Source organism: Mustela erminea, chromosome 2 (genome assembly GCF_009829155.1).
Source record: "Mustela erminea isolate mMusErm1 chromosome 2, mMusErm1.Pri, whole genome shotgun sequence".
Classification (NCBI taxonomy): domain Eukaryota; kingdom Metazoa; phylum Chordata; class Mammalia; order Carnivora; family Mustelidae; genus Mustela; species Mustela erminea.
In genome coordinates, this window is record NC_045615.1 from 21,093,295 (window position 1) to 21,116,041 (window position 22,747).

The 22,747-nt window shown below is 40.0% G+C and overlaps 1 protein-coding gene across 1 annotated transcript in view; it reads left to right on the forward strand.

The window, feature by feature from the left end:
* Positions 1–715: 715 nt before the first annotated feature.
* The window catches only part of EDNRA (endothelin receptor type A), a 59,728-nt gene continuing 37,696 nt past the window's right edge, over positions 716–22,747 (forward strand). The window contains exons 1-2 of the mRNA XM_032332468.1: positions 716–811; positions 4,788–5,270. Coding sequence (XP_032188359.1) covers positions 4,851–5,270 — 420 coding nt within the window. The 5' untranslated portion in view covers positions 716–811; positions 4,788–4,850. The remainder of the gene's footprint in view (positions 812–4,787; positions 5,271–22,747) is intronic.

Genomic DNA, 22,747 nt, shown 5'->3' on the forward strand with positions numbered 1-22,747 from the left:
CTGCCTTCCCCCCAGTGGTACGGAGCAGTGGGGAGCAGGCTTCTAGAGGTGAGACAGAAGCAAAACTTGACCCAGTCAACGTTGTCCAAGGTGGCTCTTTAACTTGGGTTAAGCTTAAGGAGGAGGGTGGGGGCATAGAAGCCAAGCCAAGAGGCAAGGAATGCGGAGGAGACTCCCCACCCCCGCTTGGATCCTGGCTCTAGCCCTAGTCCTTTCCTCACGGATCAAATCTGTCTACACTTACTGTGAAGGGAATGGGTTTTTCAGCAAGGCCTTCCTCAGTTCTGAGTCTTGTCTGTAAAACGCTCCTCCTTCCATTGCCAAACCCCCTCCGTTTCGGGAAGGGAAGAGTTAAAAGACTTGCCCTTCAGGGCCTGGGAGGGGGCGGCAGCTTTGCGCTTTATAGTGGCAGCCCCGGGAGGGCTGGAAGGGTAGGACGTTCTTGGCGTCCCAAAGTGGAGGAGAAGGTCTGGGAGTGTTTCGAGGAGAAGGGGAGGACAGATCCGGAGGCGTGTTCCCCTGGAGTTCTCTTTTTCTTGCGAGCCTTCGCGCGCGCGCGCGCCTGCAGTCATCCCTTTGGTTTGGCGGTTGCGGACAGGAGGTGGAGAGACTCCGTCCCACACGGTGGCCAGAAGACCTCCCGGGAGAAGCCGTGCCCAGGAAGCGTCTGGAAGCCGAGGCCGCTGAGCTCTCCGGCCGCCGCGGCGCGGGAGCCGGGGGACAGCCACCACCTATCCTCGCCGGCTCGGCTCCCTCCCGCCCGGGTGCGGCGCGCGGACCGGGCAGCTGTCTGAGCCCGCCAAGCTCCACGGTCGGTGCAACTCTTTCCTCTCAGGGAGCCGGGGAGGTGGAGGTGGGGGGCGCCGCCTGGGTCCCTGGGCTGGGAGGAGAGGCGAGCCAGGCGCCTTTACGGCCGGCGCCCTGCGGCTTGGCGACCCTCCGCGCAGGGGCTGGCACCCACCTGCCCGAGGGCGCGCGGCGGGGCGGGCGCCTTCCCGGGAAGGGAGCGCTCCGAAAACGTTTGGGGGCTGGGGCACTGAGCGAAAGCCCCCAGCCTCCCTAGGCGGGATTCAGATTTTTAGAGGAAGATCAACGGTTCTCCCCAGGCATGCGAGAAGTTTGTGGAACATCACGCCCTTGTCTGTTGGTGGCTCAAAAGCCTACTAGTGAAGTTTGCCTTTCTGACTTGCTTGCTTCTCCCCCCCACCACCCCCCGCATACCCGGGGTATGCCAAGGGTAGCCAAGGGCAGTCGGTGTGAGGGACTCATGTGTTTTGGAAAACCCCCAGTGCAGCTAGTTTGGAAACCTGCCTGCAGAGGTCTGGGCGTTTTGTTCTGTGCTCTCCTTTAAAGGGCACTTGTTGCGTTTCACGTGCAGAAAACAAGGGCTGTATCTAGATAATCAGCCTCTGTTTACACCATCCTAATGGAGTTCCCGGATAGAGTTGGCGGCGGAGGGGGTGGGGTGGGAGGCATATTAAAGTCAGGCGTCGTCAATAAGACCAGCTGCTAATTTATTACCGAGAGAGCAGAACCCACGGAAAACTAGTAAAAAGTTCCTGGTTTATTTGTTGGGGTTTGGGGTTTGGGGTTTTTTTTTTCTTCTCCTCCTGTAGATATTCAGGGCTTTCCCCCCACCACCTAGTACCCACTCTGTGTTAAGTGTTAATTAATTGAGAAACACCTTGACAGTCATTTCAGTAAATTATCTGCTTTAAATTTATGCCATTTCAGTAAGATTGGAATTTCCAAATTACTAGTTGTATAGGTGAACTTTAATCCTGAGAATTCAAGGTGTTAAATGCTTACAGTGTCTGCTGAAGGATTCAGTCCTCTTACTTGGAAATAGCTTTTTGAACTCCCACCAAATTCTTAGCCACCAAATAGGGGGCATGCCTATAAACCTTGGGCTGAACCTGGGATGCCTCACTAGAGAGCCAGGTCTGATTATGACTGAGGGTTGCAAGCACAGCATAACTTGGATCCATAGAAAAGGGCTACAGATTCATTCTTGGAGGAACATGCATTTGAGAGGGGTTTTTTGGTTTGGTTGGTTGGTTTTATGTTTTTCACCCAATAATAATATGATACCCACATATCTTTGCCAAGTATCCCTGAATTCTGCAGCTTAATACCTGTAGAGGGCTGAGGGAGATGTCATCAGAAATGATGTGGTGGTGTCGTTGTTGGAGGTGGAAGAAAAGTGATTTTGGTGGTAGCTAGCTCACACCTTGGTAAGAACCCACAGCCGTGGCCTTCTTAGCTCCTGCATAATCTGCTGACCAAGCAAACCAGCAACAGCTCAGACACTAGTGGTACCTTTCCTGAGTGTCATAATCACCCATGATAGCCAGGTCAGTTCGCTAAATACTGTCCTAGTGGGTTCTACTGAGCAAAGAGCCACTCCATTTCCAGGAAAGGCCATCTCTCTCCCATATTTAAGGAAATTTTACTGAAGGGTCCATTCCAACTGGAAAAGTGGATTAGCCATCAAATAGCACAAGGTATTGAAGGATTTCTTTTCTCCCATATTTATGATCTAAAGAGAAGAATGATCATATGCTTTGTTCTTGGAGTCCTGGTCTCCACTGTGGAATGCAACTAGTGACTTTTTGTAGATCTATCAACAGTCAGTCAAATATTCACTCTAAACTGTAAAAAGCAGGAAACAACTGCAAACTACTTATAATTAAACAAAGCAAAGTGAGGCATTTCCCTGACCTGCCACTTCTTGGCCATGAAGCCTTACCTTCTTCAAGATTCACTTTCCTCACAATTAAAATGGGAATATTGCCCCTTCCTACTTAGAGTTGCAAAGCTCAAGTCAGACACATATATAATAAATTATTAATATACATACAAGGTCATTATTGTTTCAGGTTACTGGGAAAATCTCAGGGAAAGGCAAAAGTATATGGTATTTGCACCTTGTACTTACCTCAGACCTTCTTTACAACCTGAATAAATCTTATTTCATTTTTATATTGTCTAAACCTAAGCTTTATTGATTTCCCAAGATAACAGTGAAAATTCCTAAAAGTCATTAGTACCAACCATAAATAGACCAAGAAAAAGGACACAGTTTTTTAAAAAATTAAATTATGACTGGGCCTAAAAATCATAGACACATGCCACTGCATTAATGAGCTTATGGGTCTTCATTTAAAGAATCATTAAAAACTCACAGAGAAGAAAAATTACAAAATATTTAAATAGGAAGAACCATTTTTATTTACCTTTGATTACTGTGTTACCACCAACCCCCTCATTTTCCCCAGCATCCTTCCTAAAGGATTAAAGTAGAAACCTTGACTTTCTGAGCAAGAAGAACCACGTGCTCTCTGCAAGTCACTTACGCAGAAACCACAAATGATCTTCTGGAAACATGTAATTGCCCTCTGGAGTCTATTGCTTCATCAAAACTCTAGAGACTCTGTTGAAACATTATAGAGCTAAGAAGGCAAGAGAATGAGAGAGCGTGTGGGCTAGCGGTTAGGAGCTTGGGGTCAGCATCACACTTACCTGCCTTATGATCAGCATTTCCACTGCCACCTGTGAACTTGACAAGATACTTTGCCCTTATGTGCCCCAGGTTCCCTGTGTTTGTAATGGAACTATGCATTGGCTTCACAGGAATATGGTTTGTGTTGTATGGCACCATGCGTGCCAAGTGCTCAATAGGTCTTATAAACGTAGCTATGTTTAAAAGTTTATGTATAAACGTAGGATGTTTAAAAGAGAGCCTGGGACAGATGTCCCTTGGAAAGCCAGATACTGTGCCTGACCTGAGAAAGCCATTACTCCCAGTTTCAGCCATTGGCAAATATTGTGATAATAATTTCTGCGGAATGGAAAAGAAAACATGGGGCCTGTCAGGTGGATTGTACCCATTGACCATCAAGATTTTCAATAAAATAAATATTTTTTCTTTACCAGTTATATAATTTTTAATCCAAACGCAGATTGTTAAATGTATCAATGGTGTTCACCACCAGAGTTCTGATTTTAAAAGAGCATTTTTTAACACTTAAATGGCTACCTATACTACATTTTATTCCCATGTCCATTATTTACCATGTGCAAAACAGAACACATTTTGGAATATTGAATTACAGACTTGGGCGATTTTTAGAGTTAATACCATGCGACTTCTACTTGGCAAATAATGCCTTTTCTCTTCCATTAATAAGTATAATTTTGTATCTCAACTCTTGAAGATTTTTGTAATTCAGGTTCTTATCAGCCTAGGTGTAATGGAGGAAAAACAGTAACTTTTTAGGGGCGCCTGGGTGGCTCAGTGGGTTAAGCCGCTGCCTTCGGCTCAGGTCATGATCTCAGGGTCCTGGGATCGAGTCCCGCATCGGGTTCTCTGCTCAGCAGGGAGCCTGCTTCCTCCTCTCTCTCTCTCTGCCTGCCTCTCTGTGTACTTGTGATCTCTCTCTGTCAAATAAATAAATAAAGTCTTTAAAAAAAAAAAAGTAACTTTTTATCTACTAAAGGAAAAACCAGCATATCCTCATCCATATTATAATCTAGATATAAGGATAGCTGTGGATGGAGATGAGAGAGGGAAAGAGAGAAGGAAGCAGAGAGGCGTAGAGAGAGAGCCATAATGGAGCTTTGCTCTTTTTTTTCCCCCCTGCCATCGGATAACCTGACACAGATTATTTTATCTAATTACCAAAATATAAATATTTTTTACTTGAAGTAGTAAATAATCAGTGACTATAATTTTATTGGCAGCTATATTTGGTAACCAAAATTATTTGTCCTCCTTTCTTTTCCAGGTGAAAAAAAGTGAGGGTATAAAGGCAACACAGTAAGAGACTTTTCCTCAAATTGGCATCGTGATGGAAGCCTTTTGCCTCAAGGTGGCCTTTTGGGTAGCGCTGGTTGGATGTGTGATCAGTGACCATCCTGAGAGCTACAGCACAAACCTAAGCACGCCAGTGGATGACGTCACCATTTTTCATGGGACAGAACTCAACCTTCTGGTTACCACTCATCGACCCACTAATTTGGCCCTACCCAGCAATGGTTCAAAGCACAAGTATTGCCCACAGCAGACTAAGATTACTTCGGCTTTCAAATACATTAACACTGTGATATCTTGTACTATTTTCATCGTGGGAATGGTGGGGAATGCAACCCTGCTCAGGATCATTTACCAGAACAAGTGTATGAGGAATGGCCCCAACGCGCTGATAGCCAGCCTTGCCCTTGGAGACCTTATCTATGTGGTCATTGATCTCCCTATCAATGTGTATAAGGTAGGAAGTAACCACAAATATATTTGCAGGTTTGAACATATGCTCTGATTCCACAGTAAGAGAGTCGCTGCTGACCTTTGGAATTTTAGTCTATGTTTTTGCTAAGTGATTTTCTGCAGCCTTCAAACTCGGTGGCATTTAAAAATTTTATGATTTGTGAAATGTTACACTTATATGCTAACTTAATTGTAAACAAAATCGTATTTCTGGAGTGACTTTTCAAAGTCATGGGCTTTCATGAAGCAGGTTCTCATGGCAGCCCTGCACTTGCTGAGGGGTGGGTGATCTTGGGAAGCAGTGGGATTTTTCTGAGATTCAGTTTGCAGGGGGAGATCTGTGGAGCCTAAACAGTACTTAAAATAAGTGTCTCTTCATTTTCCATTACCTTTTTAAGGTGCTGCCATTCAGCAGCCAGAAATCCACCGTATGTCTTGAAATGAAAAGTATATATTTTATTTTGATTGTCTGGATTGATATAGAAGGGCAGGCTGGTTTCCCTCATTGATCTGGGTGACCTAGAGACAGCGAGGTCCATGGGATCACAGGCCAGTGCTAACCCTGTTTAACAGTCTCATTAAGCTGTTTCAAATAGGCATCAACTTACTGTCACCTCCTTTGTTCTTTTGGTTTATGGAGTTTCCATTTATGGAAGACCCACTGTGTGCCCACCCTTGAGCGAAGTAGTCAGGGTCCCAAAACCAATAAGACGAAGCTGGTGCTTTAGTAGGAGAGGAGGATATCTAGCCCACTGTCACTATGATCACCTCTCTTTAGGGACCGGGACCAGTTAGTACCAAAACAAGCTAAAGCCAAAAAGAATTAGATAATTCGTCCTTTCTTTAGTGGTTGTGAAGGGAAATTGCTGCGAGAATCTAAACAACCTAAAATTCATGTTAAATCACGTGGTCTATATCAGCCATAACGGCTGATATAGATGTCTTTATATGGATGTCTTTATTCTAAGCCCAGGAGAAGTGCTTTCCTCAGCCTTTTTCTCTTCTGTGTAATTATCCATAAAAGCAGTTATTCTGAGCCATAGTATTCAGCATGATGACTTTAAATGGCAAATTTTGTTCGAAGACATGATAAATTTTAGGTAAGTCTCTCAGTTTCCAATAGATACACTTAAACGGTGGCAAAATTGTACTCGCCTCCCAGGAAAAACCATGAAGTGCTAACAATAAGCTGAAAATAATAATTACAACCTCAAATGTTACAAATAAGAAACATTTCAGAAGTTCTCCAATATACTGTTTGCAACATTGGGGAAATTAGACAACAAATTATTTTTTAAAAATATACCATCCCTTTTCACAGAATAGCATGAAAACATATGTTTTCTATTTGAACTTAAAATGGGATTTTAGAACTGAACTATGATGCAAAACTTAAAATGTGCAATTAACTTCAAATGTTTAGCACATGCTACAGAACTTTAATTTTTTTAAGTTATTAATTTTATCTTTATAAAATATTATGTATAAACACTTGACTTTCTCATAACATCTTTCTTCAATAATAGATTTTAAATGTTTATATGACTCTTAGTCAAAATTTTACTCTAGCAGTCACATTGTAGAGTATTAAATATTGAGTATTCATACTTACACACGAGTTAACCAACCCATCAAGTCCCTGGAGAGTAATTAACTATCTTCAAATGAACTCTTCCCATTTGACCATTGGCAAAGAAGCTCTTTGGAAAATCAATGTCTGCAACTGGTGGGAAGGAGACTTGCTTATCTCTTTGAGGTGTTACCTGCCAATCACCAGACGAAACGGCATTTCTGTTCCATAGCAACATTGGAAGTCAGATCATCTGTTTATCTCCAATTGGTGAAAATTCAAATAAAACTTTGTTTTACATTCATATAACAATGGATAATAATTTACACGTTCTCATTTGACCATATGGGTCTTCCCACTTGGGAATCCAAGACTTTATATACCTTATGTGTTTTTATATCACAGGAGTACATTTGTGTAGTTCCTGTTTTTCTAAAACTCATGTAATGAGTCATTTAACCAACATTCATTTTAGAAAATAAAACTTTGGGGTTAAAATATATATATATACAGTTTAGTTATTTTAATCTTCTTCCAAAGGAAAAGAAGAAAACATTTGAGTAAGCTAAAAGCCTCACAATATTGAGGGGTTATTTGTCCTTTATTCTGTCAGCCCTCTTCTCTAGGTTAGGAGACCATAAGATGTTGCAGTTTCCCCAAATTCTGCCCAGGAGAGTTAAGAGAAATCCTTCCAATCGATTTGGAAGGATCATGCCTTTTGTCCGCAGCTGCCTCCTGCTGTTAAGAGTCTGATGCTTGGGGGTCTCACATACCAGACCTGACCATGGCAGGCTGCCCTGTGTTGCAGGACAAAGTAGCAGCTGTCCACCTCACTTTACCATTTTGTTTAGTACTGAGTGGCTCCTGATGGTCTGTGAGAGTGGCAGAGTGGGTCATTCTATACCTGATTTCCAGAAGTTTTCCTAATTGATCTATCTTCAGAGTTTCTTTCCTCCAGCCTATACTGGTCTTCACTTCTACTTATTGAGCATCGCTTTAATAAAAAACATCCAGGAGCTGGCGTGTTTAGTAGTCAAGATCCTCCCTCCTCTGACCACATTTCACGTGTTTCTTACCGGCTCCAGGCAGGCATACACAGCTCTGGTCAAAATGCCATCGTAAATGTCATTCCTAGAGAGGCTAGATCTAGTCTCTGAATGGTTGCTGCTGAAGCATTTATAGATCCTAAATTGAAAAAATGAGTCTGGAGTTAAATATGTTGCAGAGAGAAGAAATAAGCCAAAAAGTAGGGAGCGACTCCTCTGGCTGTGGCTTATACTTGTGCACACAGACATGCTACCTGGTGATAAAATCAGACAGTCCAAGACAATAAATGTAAAGCAGAAGGCACCAAAGAAGCCAAATAAATGCCAGTTTCCTTCTTGGTTTTTGAGCATACAAGGGCCTTGCAAATGGCAATGTTAAAGAAAAGTTATTACTCAGTTTATCAAAGGATTACTTTAACTTTTTTTTTAAGATTTTATTTATTTGTTTGATAGACAGAGATCACAAGTAGGGAGAGAGGCAGGCAGAAAGAGAGAGGAGGATGCCGACTTCCCTGCTGAGCAGAGAGCCTGATGCAGGACTCCATCCCAGGACCCTGAGATCATGACCTGAGCCGAAGACAGAGGCTTAACCCACTGAGCCACCCAGGCGCCCCTAACTTTTAATTATACAAAAAAGAGAGTATCAATAATTACAAGAGAAGACTGACAAAAACAGGAGAGAGGAAGGGAAGGAAGTTACAAGCCCTTTCAGATACCTACCCTGCTAAACTAAACTGATGATGGATTTGAATTGTCAAGAATTTACATTATCTGATAAGTGCATTTTGAAGAAATGCACAAACTTAGCCAGTAAATTAATCTGTTATGTAAATTGTTTACATTCTTTACAATGGCAAAACAAGTAAAACATTGTATCTGTGTTTAGGGTCACAGATAACCTCCCAACTACTAAATGCCGATGTAGGTCGGAAGTACAGAATCTGATCATTGTACTCTTTAATGATTCCATGAGATGATGTTTACGCCTGAGGTGTTGTCTACAGGGAGGAGGTTTATAATTTTGAATAGATTGGAAACTTTGCAAATGATTTGTGTGCACGGGTAAGCCAAAGCTGGGCATCACGTGCTTTCAGGATAACAGCTCACCCATACGTGCACACAGATAAGCCTGTAAACTGCTGTACCTCAGCCCATTCAGTAGAAACAGGAATGTGGGGAAATACATGCATGACAGAAGTATATCAGAGGGGATTAGAATGGTGGCCAAGGGAAGAGGTAAGAAGTTGAGTCCTATGTAGAGTAGAATTGCTAACATGTGTCGCTGGGAGTTGAAATCAGTGCTGTCCTAGATAATATTTGTAGGTGAATAATGTCTCCATTCAGAATGGGAGGTAAAAGCAGATTTGTGAGGACAAGCTAACCAGCCTGTGACAGAATTCCATAACTGATTGTCGGTTACTAATTTGGTCCACTCTAAGCATCCACCTCTTATTGAGAACAACAATGAAAATAAACAAAGACAATTTCTGTTTGAAATTATCAAGAATATTTTGCAATGGAAAATCGAGACTCGATCCCTTATTCTGGCAGCGGATCTGAGCAATGTGGAAACCAGAGACGTTCGCTTGGAGTCAGTTATCTCCGTGTTCACACAGCCTTTGACATCTTGTGCAACTGGAATCTGGCCTGTTGTTGGGACAGCCATACCAAAGCTGTTTCCTGACACATCAGATCACCAGGGCAACTTCTGCCTCAAAGTTAAATGGCCACAACTTACAAATTGTGTGTCTCCAGTGTAATAGTTGTTCAGTAAGTGCTTATCGGTATGATTTGAATTGATGAGGATTTTTCTTGTTAAAACTCACTTCTAATTCGATTTCTCTGAGATTTTTACGTTAAATTATTCATGCTGCTGCTCCTGCTGGTGATAATTTTTCGGAGGGAACCTCTGTTCTTGTACAAGACCTGTACATCCTATTCCAAATTGATTGAATTACCCACCAAATTATTGCAGATGTGATAATGGTGATGTTTCCCTTTTACTCAGCATCAACCAAATAAAAACAGATCTTTCTCATGTACTCCAGTAATAGCGCTATAATCATATAATCATAAGATTAGGGCGCCTGGGTGGCTTAGTGGGTTAAAGCCTTTGCCTTCGGCTCAGGTCATGATCCCAGAGTCCTGGGATCGAGCCCCGCATTGGGATCTCTGCTTAGCAGGGAGCCTGCTTCCCCTGCTCTCTCTGCCTGCCTCTCTGCCTGCTTGTGATATCTCTCTGTCAAATAAATAAATAAAAATATTAAAAAAAAATCATAAGATTAGGAATAAAAATTGTATTCCCTAAATTCTGCGAAAGAAAAGTGTGTCCCTTAACCAAGATCTCTGCCCCTTCTTGGTGCATTGCGTCCCAGCTAATGTTTCCTCTGGGGTAGTTCTGACCCTGACTTCCCTCTCGGGGACTCCTCTGCACACTTTCCTCTCCCTCCATTTACCTCAGCTAGCCTGGCCTGTCTGAGGATACCAAGACGGTCTTTCTTTTTTTTTTTTTTTTTAAAGATTTTATTTATTTATTTGACAGACAGAGATCACAAGTAGGCAGAGAGGCAGGCAGAGAGAGAGGGGGAAGCAGGCTCCCTGCTGAGCAGAGAGCCCGACATGGGGCTCGATCCCAGGACCCTGGGATCATGACCTGAGCTGAAGGCAGAGGCTTAACCACTGAGCCACCCAGGTGCCCCCCAAGACGGTCTTTCTATCTGGCATATTTTTCCTTCATGCCTCCTCTGACTTATTCTACTTGATTCTTCAGATCTCATCTTAAATATTTCTCTCTTGGGCAAGTATCTCTGACCCAAACTGGGTTATTGCCTTTCTCATGGCCACACAAGACACCCTCTATGAACTCTGAAACAGCATTTAATGTATATATTCGATTATTGTATTTGCCAGTGCACTTGCCTGTCTGGCCCACTAGCCTGCAAGTTCCTTGAAGCAAGCTGCCATCCTTCTCATTTATCAGTGTATCTCCTGCATCCAGCATGGAACCCAACTTAAAAAAATATTAGATAAATGAGTAAAATAAGAAAGTGTACTCTATTTGCTTCTATAAGAATGTTTCTTCTCCCACACAATTCCAGATCTAAAAGCTGACATGCCTTTAGAATTTACTGAATTTCTACTTTTTTCCTTCAAACCAAGAAAGTCTCACCATCCATGAATCTGTGAGATGTGTGTGCAAAGCAGAGCAGGACATAACAACAGGATCATTTTCCCCCTCTGTCTGGGCATTGTGTCCCCTTCCTCTCTCTGGTACATACAGTCAATTGAAGAGTCTTTTTTCAAGGTTTCTGTGCAATACACATTCTTTGAGCACACTTGGGATTGAAATATTAAACCTACAAGCGAGTTGGAATATCAAAAGCCATGTTCATGTTCTTAAAGATTGTATTTGCTCTTTAGAGGACAGGAAATAGGTTGAGTTTCTGGCATTGCCAAGTCACATGCACATTGCAGAAGTTCATTATGCTAACTAGCTGATTTCAGAATATCTGTACATAAAAGATGACAGAGTGATAAATTTATTACCCAATTTGCTGTTTGTTACAAGGAAGTTGCTGTCTGGAAAGGCTTTAGAACCCTCTCCAACTCTACCTCCCATTCTGACTTTTCGTTTCCTGTGTCTGGGAACCTCACTGCTTTCTCTCATGGTCATGTTAAATAATTATTCTCATGTGAGGTTACTCTGCTAACCCTCAGCATCTGGCTCACAGCGCAGTGTTGGGGGAATGGGGGATGGAAACTGTCCATAACTACACGATTGTTCCTCTGGCTGAAGAGGGAGAGATGGTTTCAGTCCTGTTCTCATTAGGAAGGTGTTGAGATGGAAAAGGCGTCATGACGATATTCCTCCGTCAAACACTTCAGCTCCTAGAAGAGGTTGCTGTGTTCTAAATCTAACATAAAATAGGGATGCATAAAAGCTTTATTTTTGAGAAAACAATTTTCACAAGCTACGTTCTGTGTGTGTGTGTGTGTGTGTGTGTGTGTGTGTGTGTGTATAAATGTTGTGCTCCTTTGAGCATTCAGGTCAATAAAAGCAGACGTTCAGGCTATTTCATTCCAAAATACTTCTATCTGTCTTCATCTCATGAATTGCTAGGATATGAGTGTTAATTCTTTATTATCATACAAGTGTATGCAGTCGGTAGAAAGAAAAGAGTGTGCACACTAAAATGAAAGAGAGAGGGGAATCAACTTGTCTCTGAAGTTGATTCTAAGACTAGAGTGATTAAATAAGGACTGTTCTAAAAAATTGTCAAAATAAATTTGATATACTGCCAGAAATTCTACAACTGCTTTCTGGAGCTACCATACTCTCCTGGGAGTTAGAATAACTGCTTTCAATAGCTACAATTTTATTTTTAACCATGTCTAGTTTTTCTTGGAAAAACTTTGCTGCATTATAAAGTTAATGGTTGAAATGGAATTCAGTAAGAGGACTAAATGTAAGTATCATTCAGTATTAACTTTTGGTAGCCTTATTTTTAAACTTGAACATCAAAAATATTACAAAACCACGTGCTCTGAAATGTTTACTTAAATTTGTAAGATTTGAAGTCCCCAGTGTTCCTGGACTCAGGATGCAAAGATCAAGGATGCCCTCCGGAAGATGTACTACTATTTTTAGATGTTCAAATGGAGGTTACTTTTAGAGTTTAAGTATCTCTATGAGTTTCGTTGACCATTTGCCGTCTCAACTTTTTTTTTTTTTAAACAACTTACATAGAAAAGATCATCAGTAATAGAAACCAGTCAAATCATGCTTCTCGTAACACTAATCATAGGATCCCTATTATTTTAGATCAAATTTTGTACTAGAAGATAATGGGGGAGGGTAGTGGATTGGCCATTTGGTTACTCAGGCATATCAGATCTTTCTTCTCTAAATGTTCTTATTTTATTCATTCAAAAGATATTTATTGAGCCCCTGCTGTATACCAGTCATTGGGGGAAATAGCAATGAAGAAAACCATTCATCCTTCCCCTCATGGAGCTTACATTCTGGTAGAAGAACAAGACGATAAGCATGTGAAATAACTAAATATATTGCATATGCGATAACTGCTGAGGAGAAAAGTAAAATGGGAAGAAAAAATAGAAGGAAGGGAGAGAAGATACTAATTTTAGAGTCGGTGGCTAAAGAATGCCTCAATACAAGGTGACAGTTGAATAAAAACTGAAACATTAAAGGAGTAAACCATGCCATTCTTTAAGTTAAGAGCATTCCAGCCAGAAGAAAGGGTGAGTGCAAAGGCCCAGAGGCAGGAATGTGCCTGGAGGGTTAAAGGACCAGCAAGGAGGCCATCATGGTGAGTGGCAGGGAGAGAGTGGTAACGTGAAGTCCAGGGGATAGGTGGAAAAGGTATGAGGATAAGCAGATAACACAGGGTCTGCCTAATAATAGGGTAACCGTATATTTTAGCATCCAAACCAGGGTAGTTTGAGTGTGAAAGGAGACATTGCCAATAATTGCATGTGGACAGTAGGCATAGACCCAGATTGTCCTAAACATACCAGGAAACATGGTCCCCCTACCTGTACATCTTTATAAAGTCCTTAGTCTTTTCCTCTGAGTGATATGGAAAACTTTTATTTATTTTTTTTTAAGATTTTATTTATTCGTTTGAGAGAGAGAGAGACAGCACAAGCAGCGAGAGCTGCAGGCAGAGGGAGAATCAGGCTCTCTGCTCGCCAGAGAGCCCGAGGCAAGGCTAGATCCCAGGACCCTGGGATCACGACCTGAGCTGAAGGCAGATGCTTAACTGACTGAGCCACCCAGGTGCCCCGAGATGAAAAGATTTTAGAAGCCTGAGAGCAGATGAGTAGCATGATTTGGTTTTTATCTTAACAAAAGCATTCTTCCTACTGGTTTGAGAAGCACTTCCTGAATCAGTGAAGGAAAAACATACAATTTTAAAATGTATATAACTTGTATAACATGAGAATGGTGTTACCCGTGGCTTAACTAGTGCTGGCTTTGTGCCAGGCTACTCATTTGATCCTCACAACAAACCTATGATGCACTGCCGTGGCCTGAAAATGAAGAAACTGAGTTTAAGGAATTTTCTCAGGGTTACACAGTGAGCAAGGGGCAGAGCCAGGGTTTGGGGCCTGTCTCATCTCAGAGTCCAGGCTGTCTCTGAGCAGCCATACTGCTTCTCTCTTCTTGCCTCAGAAGGCAAACTTTACAGTCATCCAAATGCCATCCCTTGTACAGAAATATAATTTCAAAGGCTGTCTTCAAATATAAAGTCAGACCCTTTTCTCTCCTCCATTGAACCCAACAGCTTCTTTAGTTGCTTATTTAAGACAGAAGTCACACATCATAAAGGAAAATGTGTGTGATACAGAGACTGCTCTCCAGATTAGCATCTATGTCGTAAATCTCGCAGATTGCATTGGCACATCTGGGAAACAGATTTTTGTATTCCATACTCACTGTCATGTTGGTGAGGCCAACAGACAGAAAGGAGCCAGAAAGTAAAATAATAAGCTGAAAAGAAAGGTTGAGTTCTTGATGAACTGCTTGTCTAAAAGCATGCATCTGCTTATCTGTTCAGAGGGACACATTTTTGCCAAATAGTTGTCTCACCCAGTTCTTGTTGGGAAGGCTGGGCAGATTTGTATGAACATGAGACAGAAAATGAGTATGTATGGCTAGCCCATAGTTTTATTTGGGGTGGAAACATCAGATTTTATTGATGAAACTAAATGCATTCCTAGACTTTCCTTCTTGGTTTCACAGATGCACAAGAATTAAAAGGGGAGTGTGATACACCATGGATGACATTTGGGAACAGGTCTCAACTGATATTTAAAAAGAAGTCAGAATTCTTCAATAAAATAAATTTACATAGAACTATAAGTTTTGTGAAGTGATTCCATTGACTCTCAAACTATTTAGGGATGCCTGGGTGGCTCAGTCAGTTAAGCGTCTAACTCCTGATTTCAGCTCAGGTCATGATCTCAGGGTCATGAGATAGAGCCCCACATTCGGCTCCACACTGGGCATGGAGCCTGCTTAAGATTCTTTCTCTTCCTTTCCTTCTGTTCCTCCCCACTGTTCTCTCACTCTCTCTCTCTCTTTCTAAGGAAGGAAAGAGAGAAGGGAGGGAGGAAAGGAGAGGAAGAAAAGCTTTTTAAGTAAGGAACTTGAGTAGTCCTAATTGCAAAAGCAACAAGTGAAGCAAATAATTATCGAACACGTTAAAAGTGTCCACAGTCATTGCCTGTTGAAGTGCGAAATGTAATGGGCGCACATCTCTGCTAAACACTGAACACTATACTACACCCCATCCCACATGAGCTTTCTAGCTGATGAAGGAATTCTGCAGAATGTCTGGACCAAGAGAGAAAGAAAAAAATCTCTGACTGCCGTGAACTTTTAACTTAGTTCCATAAAATAAAAATGTCTCGGACACTCCAAAATTTCTCCTTTCAAATAATGTCATTTATGTCATAAACACGACTTCTCGGCATATTTTCACCATTTCCCCAAATCTGATTTTCTTATAGAAGCCAAAACCTATGAAAATTAGGGAAATGTTACCTAATCTCACAGGAAGAGCCGTAATACTGTGTGAACTTTTTAAAATTTTTATTGACATATACATCCAGGAAAATGTACATGTCAGCTCCACGAGTTTTCATGCAATGAAGACATCCGTGTAACTAGGATCAAGAAACAGAACATTACCTGCACCTAGAAGTCCCTCAGTCCCTAACTCCCAAGGCAACCACTTTCCAAACTTCTAATGGCATGAATTTGCCTGTCTTTGTATTTTATATAAATGGAATCATACAATATATATTCTTCTCTGTGTGGCTTCTTCTGCTCAACCTTATGTTAGTGACCGTAACCCACGTTGTGTTGTCGCTTACTCATTCTTATTACTGCAAAGTACTTGCTTGTCTGAATAGGCCACAATTTATTTATCCACTCCACTATATGTAGGCATTTAAATAGTTTCTAATTTTGAGCTAATAAGAATAGTGCATTTGGGGGCTCCTGGGTGGCTCAGTGGTTTAAGCCTCTGCCTTCGGCTCAGGTCATAATCTCAGGGTCCTGGGATCGAGCCCTACATCAGGCTCTCTCCTCGGCATGGAGCCTGCTTCCTTCTCTCTCTCTGCCTGCCTCTCTGCCTACTTCTGATCGCTGTCTGTCAATAAATAAATAAAATATTTTTTAAAAAAATAGTGCATTTGTGTATATTCTCAAATGCATCTTTGTATGCACACATATGCTGAAATAAATATTTTACACACGTATATGACCTACATATGGATACATTAAAATACATATATAATCGTTACATATCAATATATACCTATATATTAAATATATATTATAATATAAACCTTGATTATAAATCTTTAATATAAATTTTGATCAGTAATTTGGAGAACTTATCAGGGCATGGTACAGTATTAGGAATTGGGCAGGATTTCCTAAACAGGAATTATTTTCTAAAATGCTCCAAAGACCCGTGTGGTATATATGTGAATTTTGTTCATTGTAATTCTTCTTCTTCTTTTTTTTAAGATTTTATTTATTTATTTGACAGAGAGATTGCACAAGTAGGCAGAGAGGCAGGCAGGGAGAGAGGAGAAAGCAGGCTCTCTGCTGAGCAGAGACCCTGATGCGGGGCTCGATCCCAGGACCCTGAGATCATGACATGAGCCAAAGGCAGAGGCTTAACCCACTGACCCACCCAGGGGCCCCTACTGTAATTCTTCTTTGCCTTTCAAGCAAATCTATTAACTGCCTCCATAATGGATAATCCCCAGATCAACTCACACATTTGCTAAGTGTCTATAGAAAACACAGATGTAGAATAGTCATGACTTTGAGTGGCACGCATTCTGTTTGAGAATACAAAGGCATACCATCAAGTTAGCCCAAATGCCACTGTAATTTTATACTTTAGTGTTTTGCTGGAAGTTTTTGAGACCATCAAACACAGACACATGAAAAACATTTTGAATGCTAAACACCTATTAGCCTTTTCTTTAAAAACAGAAACACTGTCATTTCTCCTTCTCCCAAAGTAATATATGCATCTAAAACAAAACTAGTCAAATTAATTTCAAGAGCTACAGAAATAAAATTAGGTTTCAGCATTTTCCATTGAGGCTATAATAAATGGTTATTTATTTTAAAATGTTGAAACACAGCATGAAATGCAGATTTAAAAACCATGATTGCAGACAGTAAATGTTATGACAGTTTAAGCTGAATTGATGAAATTTTCCACACAATCTCTCTGAGGTTAATTTTCTTAAATACATATCTTGGCTGTGTCAGTTGCTAGGTAAAACTTGGAGATTTAGTTATAATCCTGGTAAGGGAGGGTTACTATAGAAATTTACCAAGCTGTAGCTTATGAAGACAGTAAAATCCCTCTTAATGTCATCCACAAAATTTCCACTGCAGCATCCTGAAAAAGAAATTGTATTCAGCAAAACTACTGACTGTGGGGCGCCTGGATGGCTCAGTGGGTTAAGCCTCTGCATTTGGCTCAAGTCATGATTTCAGGGTCCTGGGGTAGAGCTCTGTATCAGGCTCTCTGCTCAGCGGGGAGCCTACTTCCTCCTCTCTCTCTGCCTCCTCTCTGCCTACTTGTGATCTCTGTCAAATAAATAAATAAAATCTTCAGAAAAAAACAAAACAAAACACTGACTTGATTTCAAATGGAACTTAAATGGACTTACAATGCAGATACTACATACTCCCAGAAAGTATTCAGAAGTGTGTAAAATGTGTGAGCCTTGGGTTTTGTAATCTTATGAAAATGCATTTGAACTCAGGTAATGTGTTGAAACTTTTCCTGATTTTTGTTCCAAGGAAATCATTAGCTTCACAGTAATATTTTCATTGGCGTTATGGACTGACCCTAAATTTGCCTCCAGTTCCCGGGCCACCGTAAAGGACGGGAATTGAATTTGGAAGGTAGTAGACACTAAAAGGAAGAGTCCAGTATTTCATCTGCAAGCCCTCAGTACTCACCACTTCTGCTTTTTCCTGACTCTCTGACCCAGGGGTGGGCAAAATATGACCAGTGGGCCAAACTCTACCCAATGCCTATTTTTATAAATGAATTTTTTTTGGAACATAACCATACCCAATTACGTACATAAATAGTTTTGACAGATACCATATGGTCTGCAAAGGCTAAAATATTTGCTATCTGGCCATTTACAGAAAAAAAAAAAATTATCAACCTCTGTGACATCTCACCAACTACCCTGCTCCTGTTTCATCCCTGCCTTTCATTCCCCTTCATTTTGTTCCATAGCAAATCAAAACTCAAAACCCGAACTTCAAAAATATTACTACATCTTCCTACCTTTGATTTTTTTTAAGTAGCTTTGGCCTTCAATCCCCCACAAAAGTAAATGGACATTATCCCAAGAAATTGAAATATGGTTCTTTTTTTTATAAATGGTTTGTGACTGATCTAGAATAAATCACTAGATCTCTCAAGTCATTATTTTTAGATGAAAAAAATAATGAAGGGCCCCCCAATTAATGGAGACATAATTAGGCATAATGACACATAGTAGACTTGTTCCTAAGGTGACTACTAATATCAGTTAGAAGAACAGCTAGGGGCTGTTATCATCTCTTTGTCTTCCCCATTTAGTTATCATGCATCAGAACTTCGGCCTCATTGAGGATCTTAGTGACCAAGTATCCATGAAGCCTCTTGGACAAATCATGTATTGTGGTCAAAACTGAAGAAGTTCTAAATTCTTTGTCATGAATTTAGAGATGTTCACTGTATTGTCTTTCAAACAATGAAGAGCAGCACTAAACTAGGTGACCAGATCTTTGGGCAGCCATTCATGTTTCAGTTAAAAAAAAAAAAAAAAAAGACATTCATGTTTCAGTAAAGGAGACTATTCCATCTATTTTGGGGAAATTTCATGCCAAAAAAACAAACAAACAAACAAAAAACAAAAAAGAGTACTCTCTAAAATCTTGAAGACAAAACCTTTACATATTTGGAATTATTTTGTCAGAAAATCACTGCACTTTATATTTCTTTGATAAGCCAATTAAATTACATGATTATAAGTTAAAATAAATGACTTCTTTTTTTTAATCTCTGTGCTATAAAATTCAAGGAATTTGAGGACCATGGGCCAAAGGGCCATATTGCAAAAGGGAAAGTCGGGAAAGGATCAGAAATACTCTGCGTTCCTTTTTTATACAGTGTGTGTGTGTGTGTGTGTGTGTGTGTGTGTGTGTGTGTGTGTGTGTGTATACATGTAATTTTGTGGCATCAGATATTCTCTGTATATATTAACCCTTTCTTAGTTGCTGGGGGAAAGAAGGAGGTGCTATGGGGGTTGGAGGAAAGAAGACAGTGTTGGATGATGGATCCATCCCTGGGGCTCAACTCTTAGACACTATGTAATTCATCAGGTACACAGAAGACAGTTCATATATATTTAGGAAAAGAAGAAGAGATGGAAGGAGGTAGGGAAGAGGCAGGGACCACAGATTCTCAGCATGTGAGGCATCAACGTCTTTGGTTCCAATTGTGTGAACCAGAACACTGAGCTGTTTATAATCTTACTGAGATACTAATTCAAATCGGTCCTGCTTTCAGGTTGATAGAATAAAAGCAGTCCCTCAGCTGACAGACCAGAGCCCACCTCTACCATGGTTCTGAAATTCTTAACTTGTTTGCAGTAACTCTTAACTCTCATGAAATGATAGAAGTTTCATAGTTGGTGGAAATGGTCCAGAAGACAAAGCTGGTACAGAATTGTTTATATCTAATAAAATATTACTGCTTAGCCAGAAATGGCTAAATGAATGAATGGATAAATGAGTATTTATTAACTTGAATATGCATTTGAATAAATGAATGAATGGAGAAGAGTAAGTGCCTTAGGGCTTAATATTTGTTATCAGTCCCTTTTTAGGTTCCTTGATCCTCAAGTGCATCCCCTCATTCTGTTCAAACTATCTCTTCTCTGCTAAAGATATCCATGACCAATGACTAATAGCTATTTGGATAATTTTCAGCATGTGAGGCATCAAACAGAAATTTTGTAGAAGAGAATATACAGATGACCCAATAAACATACAAAAAGATGTTCAATGTCATCAGCCATTAGGGAAATACAAAATGGAAACCACAGTGAGATATCACTACACGCCTATCAGAAAGGCTAAAATAAACATACATTTGTAGAACCACTCTAGCAAGAAGTTTGGATGTTTAATATAAAACTAAGCATGCAGTTATGGTCAGATCCAGCAATTGCACTCTTGGGCGTTTATTCCAAAGTAATGAAAATTATGTTCATGCAAAAACCAGTTCATGCATGTTCATAGTAGCTAATTTGTAATAACCAGAACCCAGAAACAACTCAGATGTTCTCAGTGGATGAGTGGCTAAACAACTATGGTACATCCATTTCATGCAATACTACTCAAAATTAAAAAGGAACAAGCTATTGAGATATATAATTTGGATGAACCACAAGGGAACCATGCTGAGTGGAAAAAAAAAAGCCAATCTCAAAAGATTTTATATTATATAATTCCATTTATATAACATCCTTGAAATGACAGTTATAGAGACTGAGGACAGATCAGTGGTTCCTAGGAGTTAGGAATGGGGAAGGGGACGCAAAGGGAGTGTGGTTATCAAAGAATATCAAAAGGGATCCTTGTGTGAAGGGCCTGTTCCATATCTTGACTGGTGGTGGATACACACGCATACATGACCTAAAATTACATAGAAATAAATACAAACCAATGAGTAACATTGGAGGAATATGAATAATATTGCTGGATCATATTGATATAAAAAATATAATACCAGTTTAGAGTCCCACCAGCATTATATGACAGTTCCAATGCCTCCACATGCTCACCAACACTTATTATTATCAACTTTTTCATTATAGCCATTCTAATGATGTGTAATAGTATCACATTGTGGTTTTAATTTCTATCTCCCTAATAGACTCATGATTTTGACTATCTTACATTGTCATGTTCTTAGCTATATATATCTACTTTGGTGAAATGTCTATTTAAATCTCTCATACTTTTTAATTGTTACTTATCTTTATATTTTTTAACTGTAGGAGTTTTTTATTTATTCTAGACAGAAGTCCTTCATCAGATATGTGATTTGCAAATATTTTTCCCACCCTGGTTTTTCTTTTCATCTTAACAGTGTCTTTTGAGAAACAAAAATTTTTAATTTTGACTAAATACAATTTATCACATTGTTCTTACATGGATCATGTTTCTGGTGTCATATCTATGAAATCTTTGCCTAAATGAAGATCACAAAAAAATTCTCGTGTTTTCTCTAACAGTTTCATAGTTTTAGCTCTCACATTTAGATGTATGATCACAATTAATTTTTATGTAGGTTATGAGATAAGCACCTAAGTTCATGTTTTCTTTGCATAAGCATATCCAGCTGCTCCAACACCATTTTTGAAAAGACTACCCTTTTATCATTGAATTGCCTTGGCACCTTTATCAAAACTCATTTGATAATAAATGTAAGAGTTTATTTCTGGACTTTTCTGTTCCAATGACCTATGTGTCTGTTGTTATGCCACTGCCATTCTGTACTGAAGTTTATAGTGAGTTTTTAAACAGATATTATAAGTCCTACTTTGTTCATTTTTTTTTTCATAATTGTTTTGCTTATTCTAGGATCTTTACAGTTATATATAAATTTTAAGATAGGGGTACCTGGGTGGCTCAGGTGGGTCCTGGGACTGAGCCTCATATTGCCTGCTTCTCCCTCTGCCTCTGTCCCTTCTCCCCCCCGTCCCCACCCCCAACTTGTGCTCTCTTTTTCTCTTTCTCTCTCTCTCTCTCTCTCACTCTTAAATAAATAAATAATTTAGAAATTTAAGATAAATTTATTCATTTCCTTGAAGTTAGATAGGAATTGTATTGACCCTTTAGATGATTGCCATCTTAACAATATTGATTCTTCCAATCCATAAACATGTATTTAAATCTTTGATTTCTCCAGTATTGTGTAGCTTTCAGTACATGCCATACATTTCTTTTGTCAAATTTATTCCTATTGACACTATTTTGAGTGATATTGCCTCTTGATTTCATTTTTGGATTTTTGGATTTTCCATTTCTGGTATATTGAAATGCAACTGGTATTTGTATATTGCTCTTGTATGCTGTGACCTGCTAAATCCCTCACCATTACTCTTGCAGCAACAATTTTTTGTTGCTTTTGTTGTTGTTACTAGTGTGTCATGGTTAAGAATGCAATGACTATTAAAACAGTTTGGTGCCCCGTCTTGATTCCTGCTAAGGCACTCGTGGTTTTACCCACCATTGTTTTTGTACCAGTAGGGCAAAAGGCAGTAATCTGCTAGTGTTATCTTGATCTTGCAGACCCTAAGAAAGGTTCTCAGGGATCCTTAGGAGTCACAGACAACACTTAAAAGAACCACTGATCTAGATGATCTGTAAGCACGGATCAAGCCTGTCCAAGCCTGAAACAGTTTTGAAATTCCAAGATAAGTGTTGTTTACCAAACTTGTCTTAATAACATTTGATTAAATGGCTGATTTTCATGGCAGTTAATATTCCTTAAACCAGTACAAGTATTTCTAAGTAATTGAGTGTCTAGAAAAGGAAACTTGGCGTCACTGTAGACTAATTACATTAGACTGCAAACTTGTGTGTTTTCTGTTCTGTTTCCTTACTCCTTTTGGACAGAAAGAAGGTCAAAGAGGACCAGAAGAGTCACAGATGGGAAAGATAAAAGAGAAATTGGGGGAAAAAATCATATAAAATCAAGGGAAGGACTGAGGTAAGATTAGGGGTAA